Raw genomic sequence first — 20,552 nt, 5'->3', positions numbered from 1 at the left:
GAGCTCACAAAGTGGAATGAGATGAATGCACTCCTGTTAAGTATATTTTAAGAGCTTCTTTTAACCTTTCCTCGTATATTTAGGCTATCAGAGCAGCAACCAACAAGCCAACCCAAAACCTGGCAGGGCTGAGAAATATCTGGAAACATGGAAAAACAAGTCAGTGGTCCGTTTTGCAGATGAAGAATATTTCTACCAACATGTTCTTATATTCCCAACTCCATATCATAACCCCATGCAACATTACCTCTGCGAGCAATATTCATCAGCTTAGTTTTCCCTGCGCAGGGGGAATGCTGAACCAAGAGGATGAGTATTTACTGAAGGTCACAAGCAAAAACTATCATAATCAATCTCAGGGCTTCTGGCACCCATTTCCACATCAGACTCCCATTTTCTTTTGCAGACTCCTTGTGCAAAACCACTTCTTCTCAACCTTAAAACTCCACAGACAGCCACACATCATCTGGGGGGTGAGGGATTTTTCAGCCAGCCGTGATGGAGCACTTCTTGGGGAGATGAAGAAGATTAACCCACTCTTCTTTTGATACTGCCAGCAAGGGGCACTGCTGGATATAGCCCTAATTGTATCCAGGCCAGACATGGGAGTTACCAAGTCCTACCGAGACAGCACCCCCATTTCAGGGCTTTAACAAAAGGAAGCAGATGAACAAAATATTTTGATTCATCGGCAACGGTGACAAAAAGTTTCCCCATACCAGTCTTACTGAGAAGATTGAAATAAATGTTTACAGACGTGACTGGGTGAAAAACAGCGAATGTTGGGGGAAGTTTGGTTTGGTAAACAGAGACCACAGGCTGACACAGGGCCCATGTATCCACCTGGTTGCTCTTGTCCAAGGTTTTGGCTGTGGATTGCACTGGCTTGTCTTGGGACAATGTCTTGGGAGATGACAGCGAGGTGACAGCACAAGGCCTGAAGTGGTGGGCGATCTCCATCCTTGGGGACCACCCCGACTTGCCTGGACATGGCCCCAAGCAACCTGCTATACTGCGACATCGGCCCTGTTGGGAGCTGGGTTGGAACACAGTCCTGCAGCCTGAGCCTGGCCGTAATGCTGTGACCTAAAAATGCTGCTGTGATAGATCTATGCCACCACCCAGCCTCCTCCCCATCCCGCCCTCCAGGCTCAATGAACCAGGATCACCGCTCAGGGACTTGGGAACTGGAACATAGCTCAGAGCTCATCTGGGAAAGAGGCTTCTCACAGATGAGCTCATGGGGATTTAATCATCTTATCTCTGTTGGCTGTTTGCTAAAGGCAGGGCCAGGCAAATTCCTGCCTGTAGCTCAGGCCCTCCTCCTAAACAGTCCCAAGACAGCAATTAATGTCGTCCGTCGTGTGTCGTCCCCCCCCCCCCGCCCCGTGGCAGGCGCAGAGTGGGGGGCCTAACACTTCTCTACTGCAAACGCCAAGACAACATCTAGCAAAAGGGCAAGTCTGCACTGAATTTGTTCCGGCTGCAATGGCGAGCGCAGGACAAAGGGCAGATAACAGCTATCTCCTTCCCCAAAAGCTGCACCTCCTTTAAGTAAGCCTTCCTATCTTTTGATCCGTGAAAATACACGTTTTACAAAAGCACCTATAAGCTATTTAACACTTTGCAACACTAAGCTAACAAATAATGCATTCCCTTGTGCTACTCTCCTATTGCAATGTCAGCACATTCAATGGTATTGAACGTTAGTTTTTCCTGCACTAAAAAAACCACAGTTGACTCCACTAATATCTAGTAAAAATGTTTGATGCTCCCTGTCCCCATTGCCTTAATTACTGACATTTCAAGGTTAACACGATGACATTGTAAAAAAGGGACTCGTTTTCATCTTAACAGAGCCATTTCCCCTTTTTTGTGGTGTTTGGTACTTTCCTGCGGCACCAGGAAAGGAGACATTACTGTCTGCATTGGTTTGCCTTCTGACCAGCCCCTTTAGGCAGGAAAAGGCCAAACAGCTCCCTTCCCTATCAGCAGAAGCATTTAACCATCGTTCAGAGATCTGAAGTCTGACCTTTCTCAGGAAGGAAAATAAGATGTCTAGATTCCCATCTTTCCAGCATCATGGCAGCACATTCTTCAAGTTTTGCACTTTTATATGTTTTTCATCTTCTTGAGTGACATGTTATTAAACACTTTCAGTGTTTCTGGCAAAGATTTTGGGAAATCTGTTGGGTTTTTGGAAGAGGAGGGAAGAAGGCAGGGCTACATATATGGGTGATAAAATGCCATCATTTCCCTTACTCAGGTAGGGAACTTGACTGGAAAGGGTGACATCAATGAGCGTGACAAGGTAACATAGTGCAAGTGTTAAACAGAGGGCAAGCACTTAGAAATGCAGAGCTCCAAGTGCCAGGTAGGAATACATCTCCCGCGTTGGGACAGGTAGAGCCCTGGCTACTGGATTAGGTTTAGAGAGCAGCTGGTTGCACTTGGGCAGGGAGAATTACGCCTTATCAAATGCTTGTCATAAATCCAGAGGAAGACTTTCCTGATGAAGCCACGCTGTCGGGAACATTGCCTCTCTGACCTTGGACTTTACGTGTTTGCACTGGGACGTTGCAAGGTCAGAAGACCCCAAGATGGACATTTTTGGGGTCCAGTTTCTCACAGATAGGTTGCAGAGGCAGGTGGAAAATACCTGGTTTTATTCAAACAGGGAAGTAACTTGAAATCAAATGGTTTGACAGAAGATGCCTTTGGTATTCTTATTTCGTGTGCTGACTTCTCGTGTAGCTCTGAAAGGTGACACCAGCTTTGCTGCTTCGTGGGTATCTTTCCTTAAGACTGACATCTCTAACCGTAACTTTGCTTTCTTACAAAGTTTTTTTAAATTGTTGACTCTTTCTACTTTACGATGCACAGCAAAGCTGGCCAGCTTTTCCCTATGAAAACTCTACTGCGGTGAACGTCTCATATTTTATATTTGGTATCCTATTCATCAGCACGGTACAGGAGATGGATGGATGTAGGCTGTGAACAAGTTGGACCATGAACCTTCTGTAATTCTTGCTCTTCCTTCTACCTTTCCCAAATTTATAAGCCTTCATTGCAGAAGCTAGACCCAAGGGGAAGACCGATTGTTGTGGTCTTGACAAGTTAACCACCCAAATATGGACCAATCTGTCCCCAGAGAGCATCATCTGCAGGAACAAGACCAACCTATGGTTGGGAGCTCTGAAATGAAGCCCTTCAGGTTAAACTCGAATTACTCCGTGGAGTCTGTGGAACAGTGAAATCTGGTCAGGGCACCCACCTGGTGTCCCAGGAGGCATCGTTCTGTACCACGTGCCAGCTGCCTGAAGTGTTGGCATATCTCTCCACCGTCAGGAAGTTGTGTTCAGTCTGGAATAAAAATAACAGAGTTAGCCAGATGCTGAAGGGACAGGCATGTCCCTACTTCTCTGTGTCACTTTAAACTGAGAAGGGACTATGCTTCTGTGTGCTTTACTGGCAAATGCGGCAATTACTAGCAAAAATGCTTATAATTCACTGGCAAAGCACAAATTTAAGCTAGTAAGTGACGCAGAGAACGAGTAAAGAACTTAATCATTAAAAAGAGAATGGACAGGTGAGGTATTTGCTATCAATGTCTATGCAAGATGAGTGATGGGATGAAATAAGTACTTCTCTAATTTTCTTTGTTTTATTAAAATAATGCACCAGGCTAACAGGATGGAGACTAGAGACCATGCTTGCTACAACTGGAGGGCACTGGATACCAACCAAGAAAGAGTGTCTGGCCTAAGGCATGACATGGGTGTCTGACTTCAATAGTATGAAGAGATCATGAGTAGCCTGTATCTGACCAAATTAAGGACTTTGCCCCAAAAAGCATTCTGGTGGTGTGAATTCCCAAAGCACATGTTAAAAGGAGAAACTATCTTCTTCTGAACTCCCGGCAAATTAAAAAAGCACTGGAAGCACACTATCTTACTCCTGAAACATGAATGTCAAAGATTAAAATGCATCAGGCAGAGGCAGTAACTAAATATTCACTAATCCTGAACATTCCCAATTCCAGCATCTTGGCATCATATTTACCGCATTCTCTGCAGAGTTCCTGGGGTTCGCGCCTACAAAAGTTACTTCAGCAACTTCTCTCTGTGGGGGAAATTGAGATTTATATTAAAGACTGAGCAGCATATTGCACATTAAGGACATCCTTTGAAGATGCCGCATGAGGTTTTTAGTGGTTTGGTTGTTTTTTGTGGTTTTGGGTTTTGGTTGGGTTTTTTTTTTTTTTTTTTTAATTATTTATCATTTCACTTGTTGCAATAGCAATGGACAATTTATACTGTGAACTGGTATTCTGTGCCTTGACAATCCACTTGTCCTGCTTCCTGGATAAACTCCACCATAGCACATAAGATTTCTGTGTACATGAGGGAGGGAAATAGGCGAGATTTTTAAGAATGTCTCCCTGCCTTCTTCCTGCCTTACTACCTTACTGCTGGAGACAGCAATGAGATGAAAGTCCTTGCTCTGAACACCTTATCTAAATTTTGAGCACTGAAAACTGAACCCTTTCTTACATTTTTATTTCATTTACATTCCATCCCAGAGGCATCAAAGGTGACCTGATTTCTGCTTGTAAAGAAATCACTGTACAATATTCGCCTATGTAATCATCAACTGTGATTTTGTGTTGAAGCAGAAGGAGAAATCTTCTTCTTGTTGAATAAAGGGCTTTTATTTTCCCCTTCATTCACCCATTTTAATCACACTTAGTACAATGACACTGGCATGAAAACGCTCATGCCTTTTCAACCATGCCCACTAAGAGCAACGAGGCCTTTTTGGTCTGAGAGCACCGCCACCCTTCAGAAAACATAGACTTTTTCGGAAGAGGGGTAAGAATTGAAAGACAATTTCCTAAAGAGGTTTTAGCAAATCCTTGAAGCTCTCACCACTCGATACTGTTGTCTCACTTCTTGTAGCACATCTCCAAATGTCTTATTTGCCGGCACGCGATCAGCAGTGAGAGGAGGCACCAAGGTCACATTACCTATATTGAAAATTAGTGGCTCTGGACCACGTGGCAAATCCTGAACTGTATTCTGGGAAAGGGAAGATGTGCTCATTACACATACATATAGATAACCAGTATCTCCCTGATGAATCATATCACTGCTGTGGCTCTTGATCCAAGTCCATTACTTGGATAGATTTTAAGAACAAGGACAATAAAGTGAGCATTAAACCAAACAAGACGATCTTCATCTGTGCTTTGCATGCAGGAGCAATCCCCACAGGACACCTGCTGCCCTGCTGCTGAGGTCCCCCAAATCCACCCACCAGAATATCCCATGACTTCAGGAGGCAGCAGCTGCCCACCGTTCTTGCATGTTCACATGGTCTGCAGATGCAATGGTAATGAACATTGCCATGTATGGAAAGAAATGTAGCAGATTTTTTTTCCTCTTGGTAGAAAAACAGCAACTTCAGGCCATGCTGAAAGGTTGGAGGTACCTATTTCCTAAACTTTGAACTGAAAATACCCAGAATTTCTCAAGTGGTATGAGACCACCATTACAGGAATTATTTTCATACCACATGAGACTTTCTCAAAGCGGTTCCTTATGAGAAAAGAGAGGGAGCAATCAGGCAACCTCACTGAGGAACAGATATGGCCATCACCATTTACAGGATTTAAATATCTGTAGCAGCATGTGGCATACAGAAAATTCTGATTACCGTAGCAATAGCCCTTGCAAGTCCTCTGTACAGTTGAATATAAGCAGAAAGGGTGTGTGGCCCATAAATAGTTGATGCAGCCTCATATCGTTGAACCTAGTAAAGGACAAATTTGGAAAAGGAGGGTTTGAAGAACTCTTGAACAGTTTATACAGCTCATCCTACTGTGCCAAGACAAAGATCAGCACTATACCTGCGGGGGTTTATTTACTCCCTTACTGCTAGGGAGGCAGCCCAACAACTTGCCTAAGTATTTCTGCTGCAATTTCAGGTTACTCTTCATTCTCCAATTCATTGCAAACAGGGAGGACGGGTTGTCACTATTCCAAGCATCACAGCTCTTTTACTCTTTTAAAGGCTTATGATGTAGGTTGTCTCCTCTCCAACTTTTTGGGTTGGACAACCCCCATTCTTCCAACCTTCCCTCCCAGTTTAGGGTTTCTAAAACCCACGGAGTTCATCCAGTGGTCCACATATTCCTCAAAGCACAGCATCTACCGTGCCTTAAAACTGGGTCTTGCAAGCTATATTGCAGTCTTTTCCACAGCAACGTGGCACTGCAATTGATGTTCACCTTATGACCCTACAGCTCCAAATCTTTCTTCTGGTAATTTTGCCACCTTATGAAGATAATTTCTAATTCATCCAAGTCATGAGGAGATTACTAAAACAGACCTGAAGTCACAGGAGCTCCCTTCAGTACATCTGTCCATTTCCACATTAAAGCATCCATATGTACTCTCTAGCTATGGTCAGGAAACCACACTGGCCCCTGGACCATGTCGTCTAGGCTAGAATAAACGATGAGGTCTTGTGATTTCTGCCACAGATTCTTCAGCTTCTTGTGGCAAAGGAAAAGTACTCTAAACGTACATAATTTCACACAAATTATCATCCCATATAGCCAAAAGCTGAACTCATTTAAACATGTTCAGTCTGCAATTTTAACATTTACCTGGTATTCTTCATAGGTGGTAATGTAATGGGTGTAGACATTGCACAGACCTGCAATTACGACATCCATTCTTGGTCTACCATGAGAATCAAATTCCTAAGAAAGAAAATAAATTACTTATAACAACTGCTTAATGTACAATTATGTTGTTGTTATTTACCAGGACAGAATACAAAGTTACAGTAGGGAGAGGGCTGGATGTTCAGGAATGCCACCCTACAAGTGTAATTTGCCTTTATTAATGTCTCACATTCACTTCCCAAAGAAAAAGAGGAGAAATGGCCCCATACTGCAGTAAATTCAATAAATTTAGGGTGGGTTTGTTTTGGGGTTTTTTTGTGGAAGCCGATGCTTGTATATTCCTAAAAAAAAGGGTGATATAACTACATGAGACAGGCTCAGCAAGTTGTGGAGACAGTGTCTGAGATTAAGATGGTATTCAGGCTGCAGCTGAGAATAGGATGTATCAATCAAGAAAATGGAAAAAATACATTTGCCATTTTTTTCCTGCTGTTCTCATGTTGCAAAAATCCTGCTAGGGATTAAGGACATAAACCCCTCCATCCCAGAGACAAAATTCCTGCTAGCATCATTTATGCCTGGATCCCAGTTGAATTAGCTTGTGTTGGCTTAATGGATTGAAACTCAATCAGTTTACTTCTTCTGGGGAGGATATTCATTTCTCCTGCATGCCAGTAAGCACATACAAAATGTGTCAGAAGCAATTGTGAGAAGGAAACATCTATGAGATGTGAGACCCGTGACCCCAGCTGGGATGAGACAAGGGAAAAACCAGAAGGATCAAAAAATACAAAGTTCCAGATATGCTGTACTCTGGAGAATCCTCTTCCTCAGCAGCTTACTCTTTTAACAGCTTCTCGTAGCCTGCGTCCAGACATGGTCCTAGGGACATTAAGGGAACAACGTCAGTCTCCAGAAATGCAGGGACCTAAAGCAGGAATTGCTGGTTGGACACGCAGCACACCACCAGAAATTCACATAGCACTTGCAGCGCTGCTCAGCATCCCTCAAAGCTTCTCTGCAATGAGCTCAACCAAAACACCTCAAAATATTTCACATACATCATCATAGCCAGGGTGAGGCTGGAGGGACCTCAGGGTGGGGTCAGGTAGAAAAGCAGGTGCTAGAGATAAATCATTATCCTATTCCGATTTTCACCATTGTACCATCAATAGTCAGTGCAATTCATCATTATGGTTTGGGGGGGGGGGGCGTGGAAATCAAAGTTAACAAGTTCCTTTTGTTTCATTGAAACAGCGTTTTGCAATGAACAGTTAAAATTATTTAGGAAGCTTGTTTGCATCTCATTCATTCCATTCTAGTTTACAGAATGGAGGGGAAAATAGGAAACCCCAGGTAACCAGAGGAGACAGTATACAAGAAAGTACATGCAGTGGACATAAATGGGTAGCGCCCGCACAGCTATCATATACTGGGGACAAATTTTAGCCTACACCCCCATTCTGCCTGTCTGTGGAAGTATCACAGGTAGTTTGAATGAAACACTGCTGACTGCAATACTTAGAACAAGACCAAAGAAACACTTACGTGAACTCTCCGGGAACAGCAACAATTGCCAGCGATCCAATGGCAGTGATCTGAACATCTACGATGTCAGGGTGCCATGGGTGAGGCCGAGTCATCTGAGGTGAAAAAAAAGTGGATATGACTATTGTAGGATAGTAGCAAAAAAAGATAGCTGAAGTGTTTTCCTTCCTACAGTCAGAAATCAGGCAAATAAATTTACTTTGCAGACAGGCACATGAGAAAGTGTTTTACCTTCACGTGTACAGCAAGTTGTCTGACCATAACAGACAGATAAGGCACATGGAAATACTATGGGTAAGGAAAAAAAAAAAAAAAAAAAAGGTGTTGCCAGAGGAGTAGCTTAAAGCAAAGTGGGTAAATAAGGTCAGGGTAGCACTTAGAAATCCCTCACCTGCATGGGAAAAGGATAGTGTTAGGATCAGTAAGGTTGATCATCTGACCAGGAGAGCAGAAGTGAATGAGTGAAATCAGAGAGCCCGATGGCAATGGGAAATGAGAGTTACCTCTTCGTTAGCTGAGCAAATGCACCATCAGTTGTGAGGCAGAAGGAGAGTTTCTAAGTCACCCAGAGGGTGATGCTCAGGGAACTCTTGACCTAGCCCTGACTTCAAACTGCCCCTTAGCAGGAACCACACCGTACTGAGACTCAGCACCATTGCAGCAGCCAAAACACACACAGCAGCAGCCTTTCATCTTAAAAAAAAAAAATAGCTAGATAAAAATGAAGAAGCCTGTTAAAATTAAGAACAAGAGCTCAAGGGTGGCATGGCTCCAGCAGATGAAATGCAAAGCCCCACTCCAGCAAGCCAAAAAGATTTTTGAGGAGCAATTTACTGGGGGCAAAACATGAATGACAAAACCTTGCAAAGCACATCAGAAACAGGAGGCCTGCCAGAGCATCCGTAAAAGCATGCTCAAAAGGTGATAAAGTCACAAGAATAAAGTGTAAGTAGCACCATCCAGGATGGAGGGGGTGGTGTGGGAGGGGGCTCTGCACTGGGACCTCTTTTTATGAGAGATGAGGTGGGGAGCTGATTGAACACAAAGCGACAGTAGGAAAGCTTTTAAAGAGAATGATGAACGGAATAAGAAGGAATCGCCTCATCCAGATGGCATCCTCTAAGTGCTCTAAAGGACCCTGGACATGATCCCGCTCCACTACAGTGCATTTGCCTTAATGCCAAGGAACAGCAGGTGGAAAATGAGGCATCAATTTTCTTTTAAAGTTGTGAGTAGGATTTTGGGAAAGTTCAGTAAGAACAAACACCAATTCCTGCCCAGGACGGAGCAGCCCCAAGCATGGGGATGGGCTGGGACTAACAGGGCAGCAGCTCTGCAGAAGCTGGCTCTAAGAAATAGCCCTTCCCTGTGTGAGTGGGCATCCCTGGGATTGGGATCTTAGCAGTGGGGGATGTCCATCCTTGCTGACTGCCCTGAATCTTCTGGACATGGTCCTGAGCAACCTGCTGTAGCTGCGGTGTTGGTCCTGCTGGGAGCAGGGATGTGCTGGAGAACCCCAGCCCAGGATACCTCCAGCCTGAGCCTGGTTCGATTCTACTTGTGGATGAGTAGGTCTGGCATCAGTCAGTGTTATAGCTCAGAGAACTATCAGACACTTGCATAAACATGACAGAAAAGCAGAGAAGTCAACCGGATGTTTCCAGCGGAAGTCAAAGCCTGGTAGAAACCTTTGAAGACAACACTGAGAAGGTGGGTAAGTTGATACAGCCCCCAGAGCTTCCAAAAGGCACCAAGACAAGTTGCTTCATTTTGCATGGACCAGCCTGTCATGTGACAAAAAGAAAGGTCCTCTCATGGATTAAGGTAGGAAATCAGTGGTAGGATGGAAGAAAAATCCATCCAGAGCTATTAAGAACTGAGCACCAGCAGAGGATGTCCTGAAGCCAGAGACTGCCAGGAGGCAACGCTGAGCTCCATGCACTGTTGCCTTTCCCTGACCTCATGCATTTTCCCTGTGCATCCTGCTCAGGGCTGTTTCACAGGCAGGGAATTAGGCCAGGGTGGATCTTCAGTTGGGTTTTTTGACCCTAATGAAAGCAGTGGGTCTGGTCCCTCTTCCTGGGATACGTGGAAAAGATGCTCTGCAAGCGGAAAACTTCCATCTCTCTCATTCTGATGCAAACTAATGACAACACTCTTGCTTTCTATTTTTGTCCCTTCAAAGCCCATGCAGCGCTCTCTCCCTCCTTGTTCTTCACCATATGGGCTGGCACAGACATCGTCTGTAGCGCCCTACCAAAACCTGGCCCAGATCAGCAATCTCTGCACTTCCCAGGGCACACACCAGTGTATCCTTACCTCTCCGGTGCTAAAGAGGATTGGCTTGGGTTTGTGGCAGGCTGTTGTTTCATTGGACGGCTTTCCCAGCAGCTGGTCCCGGATTTCATCCCAAAATGGGTCCCCTTCTACTGAACCTTGAGGGGGAAACATCTTTTAAATGCTGTTCCTTCAGCTGCCCCAGCAGCTATCAGACAGAAAACTCATTTATTACCCCCTCCCTCCTTATGTGGGATAGGATATTTCTCAGTGTATTCTCCCTTTTCTGGGGTGGTTTGAAAAGCCAAGCTTTAGCCCAGCTGAGCTCCATCTTGGCAGCCTTTGGGTAATGAGAACAAATGAGAAAGATTGCCCCAAAGCCAGGTCTTTCTTCGTCCCACTCCCCATCCAGCACTCTCCTTCCTTCAGAGCATGATCATATCCTTCTCCAGAAGCTTTCTGATGAACTCAGGCAAACTTGCGAGGGGGCTGTAAGATCACACCTTCCTAGAAAACATCCCTTTGGAGACTGTGGTTCAACCAGCCATTGATGTTCGTAAATGACTCTGGGGGTTTGAATCTGTTTGGAGGGGTGCCCCATGTCCTCTCCATTTGTACGAAGCCATGTTGACATCTGCTCCCTAAATTACCTTGTGTGAAGTTGAAAGCCCCCACTCCATCAGTAGTCCCCGCAGCAAAGCTGTGTCCTAAGGCTGGTTTACATGTTTTAACCTTAATCAGAAGGGGGAAAAAAATGAAAAAAAGAGATATTTTAAAACCAGTTCCCCTTGGTGTGCCAAGTCCTGCTGTAAGAATATAACATTTCTTCCTTCCTTATGCCTGCATCCCAGGAGCTCCCGCTCTTACCGTGTGTGTAGCATTGAGCTCCACTGAGACGTCACTCATGTTCACCCACTGGTGAGCTGAGCTGAGGGGTCCTGTGACCTCCTGGGAAGCTTTTTCATACAGGTCCTAAGGGACATACAAGGTGGAAATCCTTGAGGATTAAGAAATCAGGAACCAAGCTCTTCTGAGATTCAGCTATATGAATTATTTCTTCATTCTGTTGATACCTTCCAGTGGCCTCTTCCAGGTGTTAAAGCAAGAGTGAATTTCTCAAGCTCCTTTGTTTCTATCACCCCATCTCTACATCCTGCACGCCCCAAGTCCTGCAAGCTCTCTCTGTCTCAAGTAACATAGGGAGGACACACTGTGGTCAGCAGTTTTGTGCGTGCCTTTCTTTTTACAGCTGAAACACGCACTTATTCCACAAGGATGGCAGCTGCTTTTTCCTAGCTGCAACCTTTTGGCATTTCTCACACCTTAGACCAACCGGAAGAAATGTTTTCAATGACAAAGATGTGCTTCGGTGCATTCCTTACTTCGAAACACATGGACTTTACCATGGACTTACTATACAGCTGACAGCTAAGCCGTTCAGCAATTCAGTGAATGGTTTTCTGGCAGATATGCATCGAGCTGGTACATGGAAAGTGCTGCCAGAAGTTATACAGGTTTAGTAACATTCCTGTAACTGCAGGAGGTAATAGAGGGGACAGCCTTTGAAGGCCAAGAGTCTGCAGCGTTAAAAATGACAGCAATGTTTTCCCTCACAATTTGATACACACACCGGGCCACTCCGGCTGGGACAATCTTTCACTTGCAAGTCACGATCAGCCTGGAGTGACTTCAGGGCAAGCATCTGAAATGGCGATTAAAAGGAAACCACCACCATCAAGCCTTCTGCTCTTACTCCTCTGCTGGACCCGTTCCAGTTCCTACAAGCTGCTGTCCATGAAACAGTGCCAAAAAATGTCCCGTTACTGACTACTCTCACATTACACAAAGCTTCAGAAGGGGAACCAGTAAATGCAGGTGACTTTTAAGCCCAAGGCAACGTAAGGGAGCCCATAGGATGGAGGACACCAGCTGAGTAAATGCAAGGTCAAGCAGGGCAAGATGAGTATCTTTTGTGGACGTTTAAGCTGGCACATTTTAAATCACATTTGCGTTAGTTTGCGAGTGTGATGCCAAAGTTGGCCGACAAGTGGTATGTGGTGGTGTCTCTGAGCTCTTCTAGGAGTCTTCAACACTAGCGATTTTTCCCATCATGACACCTGTGAGACATGTGCATGGGAGGGAGAGGGAGATTATAAGGGGCAACATCCACACTAATGAGCAATACTGAGATTAAAAGCCCAAACCAACATTTTCAAATTGCAACACCTACAATGATGTATCTAAACAAAAGCATGTGATTTCTGAATAATCAGCAAACATTGCCTTAAGCATGTAAATATGGACTTCAGAGTAATTTAAATCTACAAACATTCACAAAAACAGGTGCAAGAAAGTTGCTTAAATGAACATGCATTCCTGTAATAACAGCATTCACACGCACACTCGTAAAGCAAAATATCACTTACCTTTGCTTTCAAGTAGATATTTTGCCCTATAATTCTTGTACTGTCAAATATGTCATTACCAGGACCCATGGCCATGCACATTGATGCCTGTTAAGAAATTCGTTTAAATGCTAGTGATCAGTTAATATGGAGAACATGGCACTGCAAAGTGGATGAGTTCACAAGTGATTTTCATACTGTGGGAACTAATTGCTTCTTGTTAGCCATCTCAAATTTGGGTATCGCGTTACTACACTAACCTTTGCAGCAAGATAAATTAAAGTTTGGGCTGAGTGACCAGAAAACAGGGTGTATGAGGACAAGACACAGTAAGTTCCTGAAAGATGTATCCAGAATATCCCAAAAAGAGGTGATTTTTTTTTTTATGCCCCCTTCATGCATGATGGTCCACCACATGGCTTCTGTATTTGCTGCTCCACCCCAAGTTTTCTCCTTATCAGAAGTTAACGTCGATCAGGTAAGACATACTTACCCCCCCCACGGGACAGGTGCTTTGTGTGTTATTGCACGACTCCCCTGTGTTTACGCAGAACGGGCCTTTGGTGTTGGGTGACACGTCTCCCAAGTTGGAGGATGCAAAGGCGGCAACAAAAGAGCCCTGCCAAAACCAGGTGTGGTCAGATGGATTTTAGTGCCTTGAAGTGATTGCAAACATCACCTGCAGCTTTCCCTCCAGTCAAGGCTGGCAATACAGCCAGTTGGTAAGCATGCAATGCTGGTAAACATTTCTGAAGTGACTGGGAGGACTGGAATGGGGATTTAGGAGTGTCCCAAGGGTTAGGGACAGGAAGAGCAAGGGAGAATAGGACGCACAGGATGCAGCTGCCATTTCAGGAGGACCTTCACACCGCCTTGGTATCCGACAGCGTTTCTTCATCTACCTCTTCCATCTCGGCAGCAGCTCTTCCCCCCATGTCCCCAGCTTCTCATGTTACTGATCAGATGTTAATGGATCATTGTAGCACCTTGCACAGGATTTTTTTTTCTGCCAGGCTTTCACCATGACTGATTTACAGGGTGAGAGGTATTGGATCTGACTGCAGGAGTTAACATCAAGCAGTACTCGTTAGAAGCAAGGCTGGTTACACACTGAGTGCCAGCTGAATTCAGCTCTCACAGATACCCTCATTTTTTTTCCCCTCTTTTAGAGATGGGATGTGTCAACACCAGATATTGTGATATATTATCAGTTCTTAAGCCATTTTCCTGTAAGACTGCTAGACACAATGCAGACCATGCAGCTAAATATTGAATCCGGCAAACACTTAGCTTTGCGTGCATGTCAACTTGCACTGACTTGCACACATGACTATGCACTAGAGTCGAGTCTTGTTTAAAAGCTTTTAGATAATCCACTATAAAAAGAAACATATGCAAGCAGGAATTAGGTAGACTTCCTTTAGTTTCCATCTTTGGTATGAACTGCACATGTTCCTCTGCCCAGAGTATTAAAATAGGAATTGGGCAACTGTTTCAAGGTACATGCTGGAGATACACACAGGACACCCTCTTAATCAACTCATGACTCAAAGTGTCTGTGAGATGGGTTCATGTCCATATTTACATTTCAAGGGAAATAATGCTTCTTAAAGAAGCTGTGTTTACACTCTGAGGATGGCAAATCTTCTGCATAAATAAAAATGAGAAGGCAGAACTGACTGGAAGCCATAAGAAAGAGGTGGGGCTGACCACAGACTTGATGCCACACCACAGCTGCAATATATTGATCCCTTTGGATCAAATATCCCACACATGTCTTTCTAGTATTTCCCATAGTCAAATCAAATTAAATTTGATTTATTCCTAAAGTCTAAATAAATGCCACAGATTACTAGTTTGGAAAGTCAAGAGTACACCTTGCAATTTCTCTTCTGTAGAGGAAGAATGTAAATAAATCAAAACGTTCATCTTTGTCCCCCTTTTTCTGTTCTAATTCATTTTTCTGTGTTTACCCTGCTGTCCTAATTCACTGTTTGAAAGAAACCACTTTGGCCCATAGAAAGCACCAACCATCCCCTCTGCTGTGGCACTTTTTTCCCCCCTTATTTTCAGTAGTCTGAGAACACTCCCACCTCTCCGGGAAGCATCCCCTTGTTCTTCTCCTGTTCGAACAAGTAAGACGCGTAGCCCACGTTGTCACTGTTCACAAGATGGTTTGTATTGTTCATGCTGACCGGGTGCACGGCAAACCAGCTGAAGAGGAGTCAGAAGACACGCATAGGAAATGCATTATTCAGTCTATATATTGGCAACTGACTTCTTCATTCTACATATTTGCAATTGACTTATGGGAATTTTCTCTGGGAGAATACAAACGCAGACTGTTGGTACCTAGGGATGGATTATCAAGGGCAGAGTTATTCCCATCCTCTCCCTTCCTGACCCAGGAGGGCTCATGGGTATGATGGTCCAGGTCTTGAGGCCACAAGAATTTGGCACAATAATTATCAAGGCCGCCAAGAGCTATTTCAGACCTGAACTGACTCTTTTCTAAGTCCAGAGAACGATATTTTGGAGGGATTTTTGTTTTCTTTCTTCAAAGAAACAAGAAGGAGTCAACGATGAAAAAAAGGAACACTTTCATCTTTACAAAAAAGTAAACCCTCCTCTTCCTCTTAACACAGTCAGACTCTTGCCTGTGACTTCTAAACAAGGAAAACGCGATTATGGCTTTGTTACTGCACATTACTTCATTTGCCTGGCCTTGAGCTCTGAACTTCACATGGCCAAACGATGCCCTGCAGATCTGTTGATAGGACAGGCATCGTAAATGCTGCCTGCGTGAATGGCACGCTTCCCACAAAAAGTGGGGTGTTAAAGAAAATGACCAAAAGAATAGGAGCCCAAAGGTTCCAGGAGATGCCGCGGCTGGGATCTACTTGGAGGGGTACAGCAAGAGCCCCAGAGGGGATTTTTCTGCACCCCTACAAGGGAAGACCAGCTATGGTCATCTTCGCCAGATGCCTTTGGGTTGTGCCAGGAGATGCGTTCAGCTGTAGGTGGGCCAGGTGCTGCAGTTTCTCCCAGAGTAGATGAGGGACGCTGAGCTGGTTTATGCACTCATGGACTCTCACTTACTCTTCCCTCAGAGACCCTCTGGTGACTAGCTGGGAGCAATGCTCTACGGGCAAGGGTCAGTGTTGGGAAGGAGAGCTTGTGCAGAACGACAGAACTGCTACAGAACTGTGGTTTATGAGGATTTGGAGAAAAACATGTTACTTTGATCATCAGTACCTGATAAGGCCTAGCTCCTGTCCATCCTCATCTACCATCTTCAGCATCACCATTTCTTTATCTGTGTTGGATGAATACCTGGATGAAAATGAAGAGGAAAAATCACATTAACACCAGAGCCATGGTCATGCTCTGCATTGATCAGACATGTTAAATCTCCGCTAGGTTGAGCAAAGAAAGGAAGAGGTTATTACAGATATTACCAGAGCACAGTGAGACCTTAGAGGAGCACCTGAAAATAGCTGTGAAGGTAAGGAAAGAGTCATGGTTGTTGCTGACCTCAGGTGCTTCTTCTCCAGGAGACGGAGAGAGGAGATTTCTCTCAATACAAATTCATGCACCAAGTATGGCACTTTAATGCCATATGATTCAAATGTGAACATCTACTAAAGATTTTTTTTCTTTTTTTTTCTTTTTAAACAAAGCATAAAGGTCACATCCTTGCCCAATGCCTCACATGCTTGGAGGGGGAACCACAACTTTCAAGCCCACTCTTGCAAGTGATTTTTGGGGATGCACACACCCAAGTGCCCAGGATGGCAACAATGTCATTCTGCCATGGTCTTGGCTCCACATTTTCAGCCATCCCACAAATGACCAGAAACACCAGCTGCAAGACAGCTGGGTCATGGTCTCAACCGAAGGGTCCTCTTCAGGGCTTTGTTTCTCTCCCACTTGAGGAGCTTTTACCTGCTTCGTTCGGATGCTGGATTCTCATTATAGGAGAAAGGGCTTCGGTTGATCTGGCTGTTTTCTACAGTGCCTCTGTTTATAAAAAGCCTTCCTCTCTTCATGTTCTGATGTGCTATATCAATGCTCTGAAAAGCAGGAAGGCACGGAATATTAGTCCATGCACGTAAGGCATGTGTGAGATTATCTGGAAAAGCTCTCTCTTTCCCTCCCTGTCTGACCCCAACCCTTTCTTGGGAATTTGGGGGCTTTTTCCCCTTCAGTATTCTAAAATTCTAGAATATTATGATAATATTTTGAAACCACCCGCAACTGTCTCTTTCTAAACAAAGACTTCAAGGCTTCTGTTTTTTGATCTGATTTCACTGGTAAGCATAAACCCACCTCCAAGTGTGTTTTAAGACTGCGACACTCGGAGGTGCTACCATGAATATCACAGCAAGAGCTCCATTAGTCACAAACGTATCTCACCCCACCTTTTCTGCATTTATGGGCCCTCATATCAACAGATTGGATGACACCAACCTTCACAATGCCATTCACGATAGCGTCGAGGGATGGTCTGATTAGCCCTTTGCTAGTTAACCAGAAGAGGGTGTACTGGAAGTAGCCACCAGGCCCCGAGTGCGTGTGGGTGCCACTGAGGATGACGTTGTCCTGTCGGTACAGCTCGCCGTACTTGCTCTTCAGTCTGTTGAGCACCTAAGAGGAAGGAGGTGGTCCTAAAAAAGCCTTTTCACACCCAAAGGCTACAGAGATTTGTATCAGCCCTTGCAAAAAAACCCAACCACTCATCTTCCTCCTTGCTCTCCTCTTTCTGCCTGACACTCCCATACCGGTGTCACAACAAGTAGGTTATAGCTGTTGACTTGGCAAGAGCCTTAAAATAATAAAATCTGGTACGTGAAGACCTCTATGGCCAACTTGTAGTGAAGCCCAGATCACCCAAGGAGCCCCCAGTTCTCCGGCATCTCCCTCCCTGCTCTGTGATGCTGGAGAACCCAGCATTACACAGGCACCATGATAACGTGATTCAAATGTATTTGTGATAATTTTTCTGCTAAGAAAAGCATGGTCAAAGTCCAGCCTCATTTGCTGAGGAATCAAAAGCTCCTCTTCAGCAGAGACAGGATGTCTCTCCAAAATCATGCTGCAAGGAGATCCCAAAGCAAACAGCCTATGTGCTGCCATGCTTGATACTATTTAGCAATGACTACAACCTTAATGCTAATACCAATGACAATCCAAACTGTGCCAATCACTCGTTTCCAGCTACATACCTCCAGCCTCAGTCTCTGAGACACCATTCCTATGTCAGCACTGACAAACACTACTCGCTTGGAGTCATCAAGGTCTGCCACAATGAAGGCTCGGCTGTAGAGGCGTGTGAGAAGCCCGCTGCCTACCTGGTCTGGGTTGGCATATCCCATCTGGAAAGGAAAAGCTCCATCAAGCCCACACAGCCAAAATACTGAGTGATGTACTCATGCATGCATGTATTTTTCTAAGTAGATTTGCCAGAAGGTCAGAGGACTCATTTAACATACAAACACTCAGAGCTGCAACTATCTTGTCCTGTGGTTGCAAGAATCATTGAACAGTTTGGGTTGGAAGGGACCTTAAGGATCTAGTTCCAACCCCCCTGCCATGGGCAGGGATACCTTCCACCAGATCAGGTTGCTCAAAGCCTCAAAGAAATTTCACCTAATGTTTGAAGATGACAACCATTTGGCAAGGCAGAGCCTTTAAATGAGAAGTCCTGCAAAAAACACTCAGATTATGAAAATCAGTATTTTGCCAACCCTGTGTTCAATTCCCCCAACTTACCAGAGGAATTTCTGCCACAGGTCCTGTGCAGTCAGCTCGACCTACACCCAGTAAGTAGTTTGCTATTACTTTGTTGGAATCTGTAATAGAAACAAATAATAGTTTAGTGGACACATGAGCAAGCAGAATCAGGGACAGAAGAGGCAACCCAGCCTTTTTAAAGAGACTGCGTGCCTGAAACCTGCTTGACATCCCCAGAGGACTTAGCAGGCCCATGGACAAGGGGAATCCAGCGGATACTGTCTGCTTGGGTTTCCAATGGGCTGTCAATGTGGTCAAAGTGTGCTGAGGCTGTTAAGGCATTTGGAGTGGTAACGGGTGGACCAGGCATGAAGAACTGCAGAGGGAGCTCACCAGACGGGGTCACTGGATTGTGTAAAATGTGTCGTGATTCACAGCGAGGGGGAAACAAGCCTAGCTTCGCCAGTTGAGCTCTCCAAGCCCACCACTACCATGCAGGAAACAGATCCAAGGGTGTAAGAGCTGCTTTCACATGAAAAATTCAGCCTAGCAGCAGTGAGAAAAAGGGGATGGCATGGCAGGAGCTACCGACAAAGGACTAGAGAAGAAAGAGGGGCACATCCATATGTCGCTCTGGTGCCTCCAAAGTGTCCTGTGCCCTGGTCTCAAAAAAGTTACAGCAGAGCCAGCAGAAACTCAAAGAAGGGGAAAGAAACTCTGGCCAATGACCTCCAGGCAAATGGTGAGGAAAAGAACTCCCAAAGGAGATCATGTCTCATCCCAGCTATCATGAAGGTGCAGAAGTCCTTCTACAGGATGGACAAAGCGCCTGAACAAACTCATGGAAGAAAAGCCATTGAGAACTATGAAATTTAAAAAAAAAAAAATTACAAATTATCTGCATCTCAGGAAATCCCAGAGCCACAAATCACTGGCGGCTGAGATAACACTGTGGGAAAATATTTCTATGTGCTTGATCTGTTCCCACAGTCCTCCCCAGCTGGCCGCTGCTGCTCGAGGCAGGGCATCAGGATAAGGGGACGGTCGATCTTCCCAGTCTGGCATTTCCTAGGCTGTCACTTAAAACAGAGAAGTGGTGAAAAACTCGCACTGGCCACAGACTGACCACAGGGCATTCTTCTCATTTAAAATGGCATGAGTGAACAGTGAATGGCTACCTATTAAAAATACCATTCCTCCACCTCCTCCTCCAAGAGCTACGACACAGAGAGGAATCGCTTGTGCAAAACTCTTATGTGTTACAACCTAAAAACGTGAAGAAAGTGTGAGCTACATCCAATTCAAGATCAAAATCTACTAATCGGAAGGTCCCATTGCTGACATGTCGGGTGATGCCCCATCCAGAGCAGGGGAGACCCGGGGCTCTGGGAAAGGGCTCCTCTCACATGGAAACACCTAAAGCTTCAAAATGTTTTCTTTCCTCATGAGATTTTACCTCTCCAGAGGACAAGCATGGGGTACATTAGAATTGAATTGAGAGTTAACTTTGGGCAGCTCCTGACACCCACCTGCCCCATGCCTGGTGATGGAGTTGGAGGCGTTAAATGGGCTGCGATGGGACTGCAACATCTGTGAAGCCCCTTGCTGTGGTACCGGGAGTGAGGGGCTCTCGGGACCCCCTCCTCCAGGTGGAGAGAGGGAAGGGAGGTTGTCTGGATGCCTTCAGCCAGTCTCACCCACCATCCCCGAGGCTGGGCATCCATGCCCCGAGAGATGCTCATGTTGGGTTTGACCACTATGCTCCTGCCACAGAGGCCAGCAACAGCACCGTGCCGCGGCTGTGTGAGAGGACCACGTGCAGAGAAGATCGTGAGGCTCAGCAGTGGCCCAGTGACCCTCTACCTCTATCCCTTTAATTTAAATTACTGCACTGGGCA

General features: G+C 45.1%; 1 protein-coding gene across 1 annotated transcript in view; it reads right to left on the bottom strand.

The window, feature by feature from the left end:
* LOC104031848 (putative neutral ceramidase C) overlaps window positions 1–20,552 on the bottom strand; it is a 32,580-nt gene that overhangs the window by 269 nt on the left and 11,759 nt on the right. Inside the window, exons 4-21 of the mRNA XM_009483977.2 lie at window positions 18,694–18,773; window positions 18,147–18,296; window positions 17,392–17,568; window positions 16,867–16,994; window positions 16,177–16,254; window positions 15,015–15,135; window positions 13,415–13,540; window positions 12,943–13,029; window positions 11,384–11,488; window positions 11,167–11,248; window positions 10,559–10,674; window positions 8,240–8,334; window positions 7,534–7,573; window positions 6,671–6,766; window positions 5,716–5,811; window positions 4,929–5,078; window positions 4,063–4,122; window positions 3,275–3,363 (exon numbers count right to left, since the gene is read on the bottom strand). Of these exons, the coding sequence (XP_009482252.2) occupies window positions 3,275–3,363; window positions 4,063–4,122; window positions 4,929–5,078; window positions 5,716–5,811; window positions 6,671–6,766; window positions 7,534–7,573; window positions 8,240–8,334; window positions 10,559–10,674; window positions 11,167–11,248; window positions 11,384–11,488; window positions 12,943–13,029; window positions 13,415–13,540; window positions 15,015–15,135; window positions 16,177–16,254; window positions 16,867–16,994; window positions 17,392–17,568; window positions 18,147–18,296; window positions 18,694–18,773 (1,876 nt within the window). The remainder of the gene's footprint in view (window positions 1–3,274; window positions 3,364–4,062; window positions 4,123–4,928; window positions 5,079–5,715; window positions 5,812–6,670; window positions 6,767–7,533; window positions 7,574–8,239; window positions 8,335–10,558; window positions 10,675–11,166; window positions 11,249–11,383; window positions 11,489–12,942; window positions 13,030–13,414; window positions 13,541–15,014; window positions 15,136–16,176; window positions 16,255–16,866; window positions 16,995–17,391; window positions 17,569–18,146; window positions 18,297–18,693; window positions 18,774–20,552) is intronic.

This window comes from Pelecanus crispus, chromosome 10, assembly GCF_030463565.1.
Source record: "Pelecanus crispus isolate bPelCri1 chromosome 10, bPelCri1.pri, whole genome shotgun sequence".
NCBI lineage: Eukaryota > Metazoa > Chordata > Aves > Pelecaniformes > Pelecanidae > Pelecanus > Pelecanus crispus.
The sequence above is the reverse complement of the archived record's forward strand: the minus strand, read 5'-3'. Positions and strand labels throughout refer to the sequence as shown.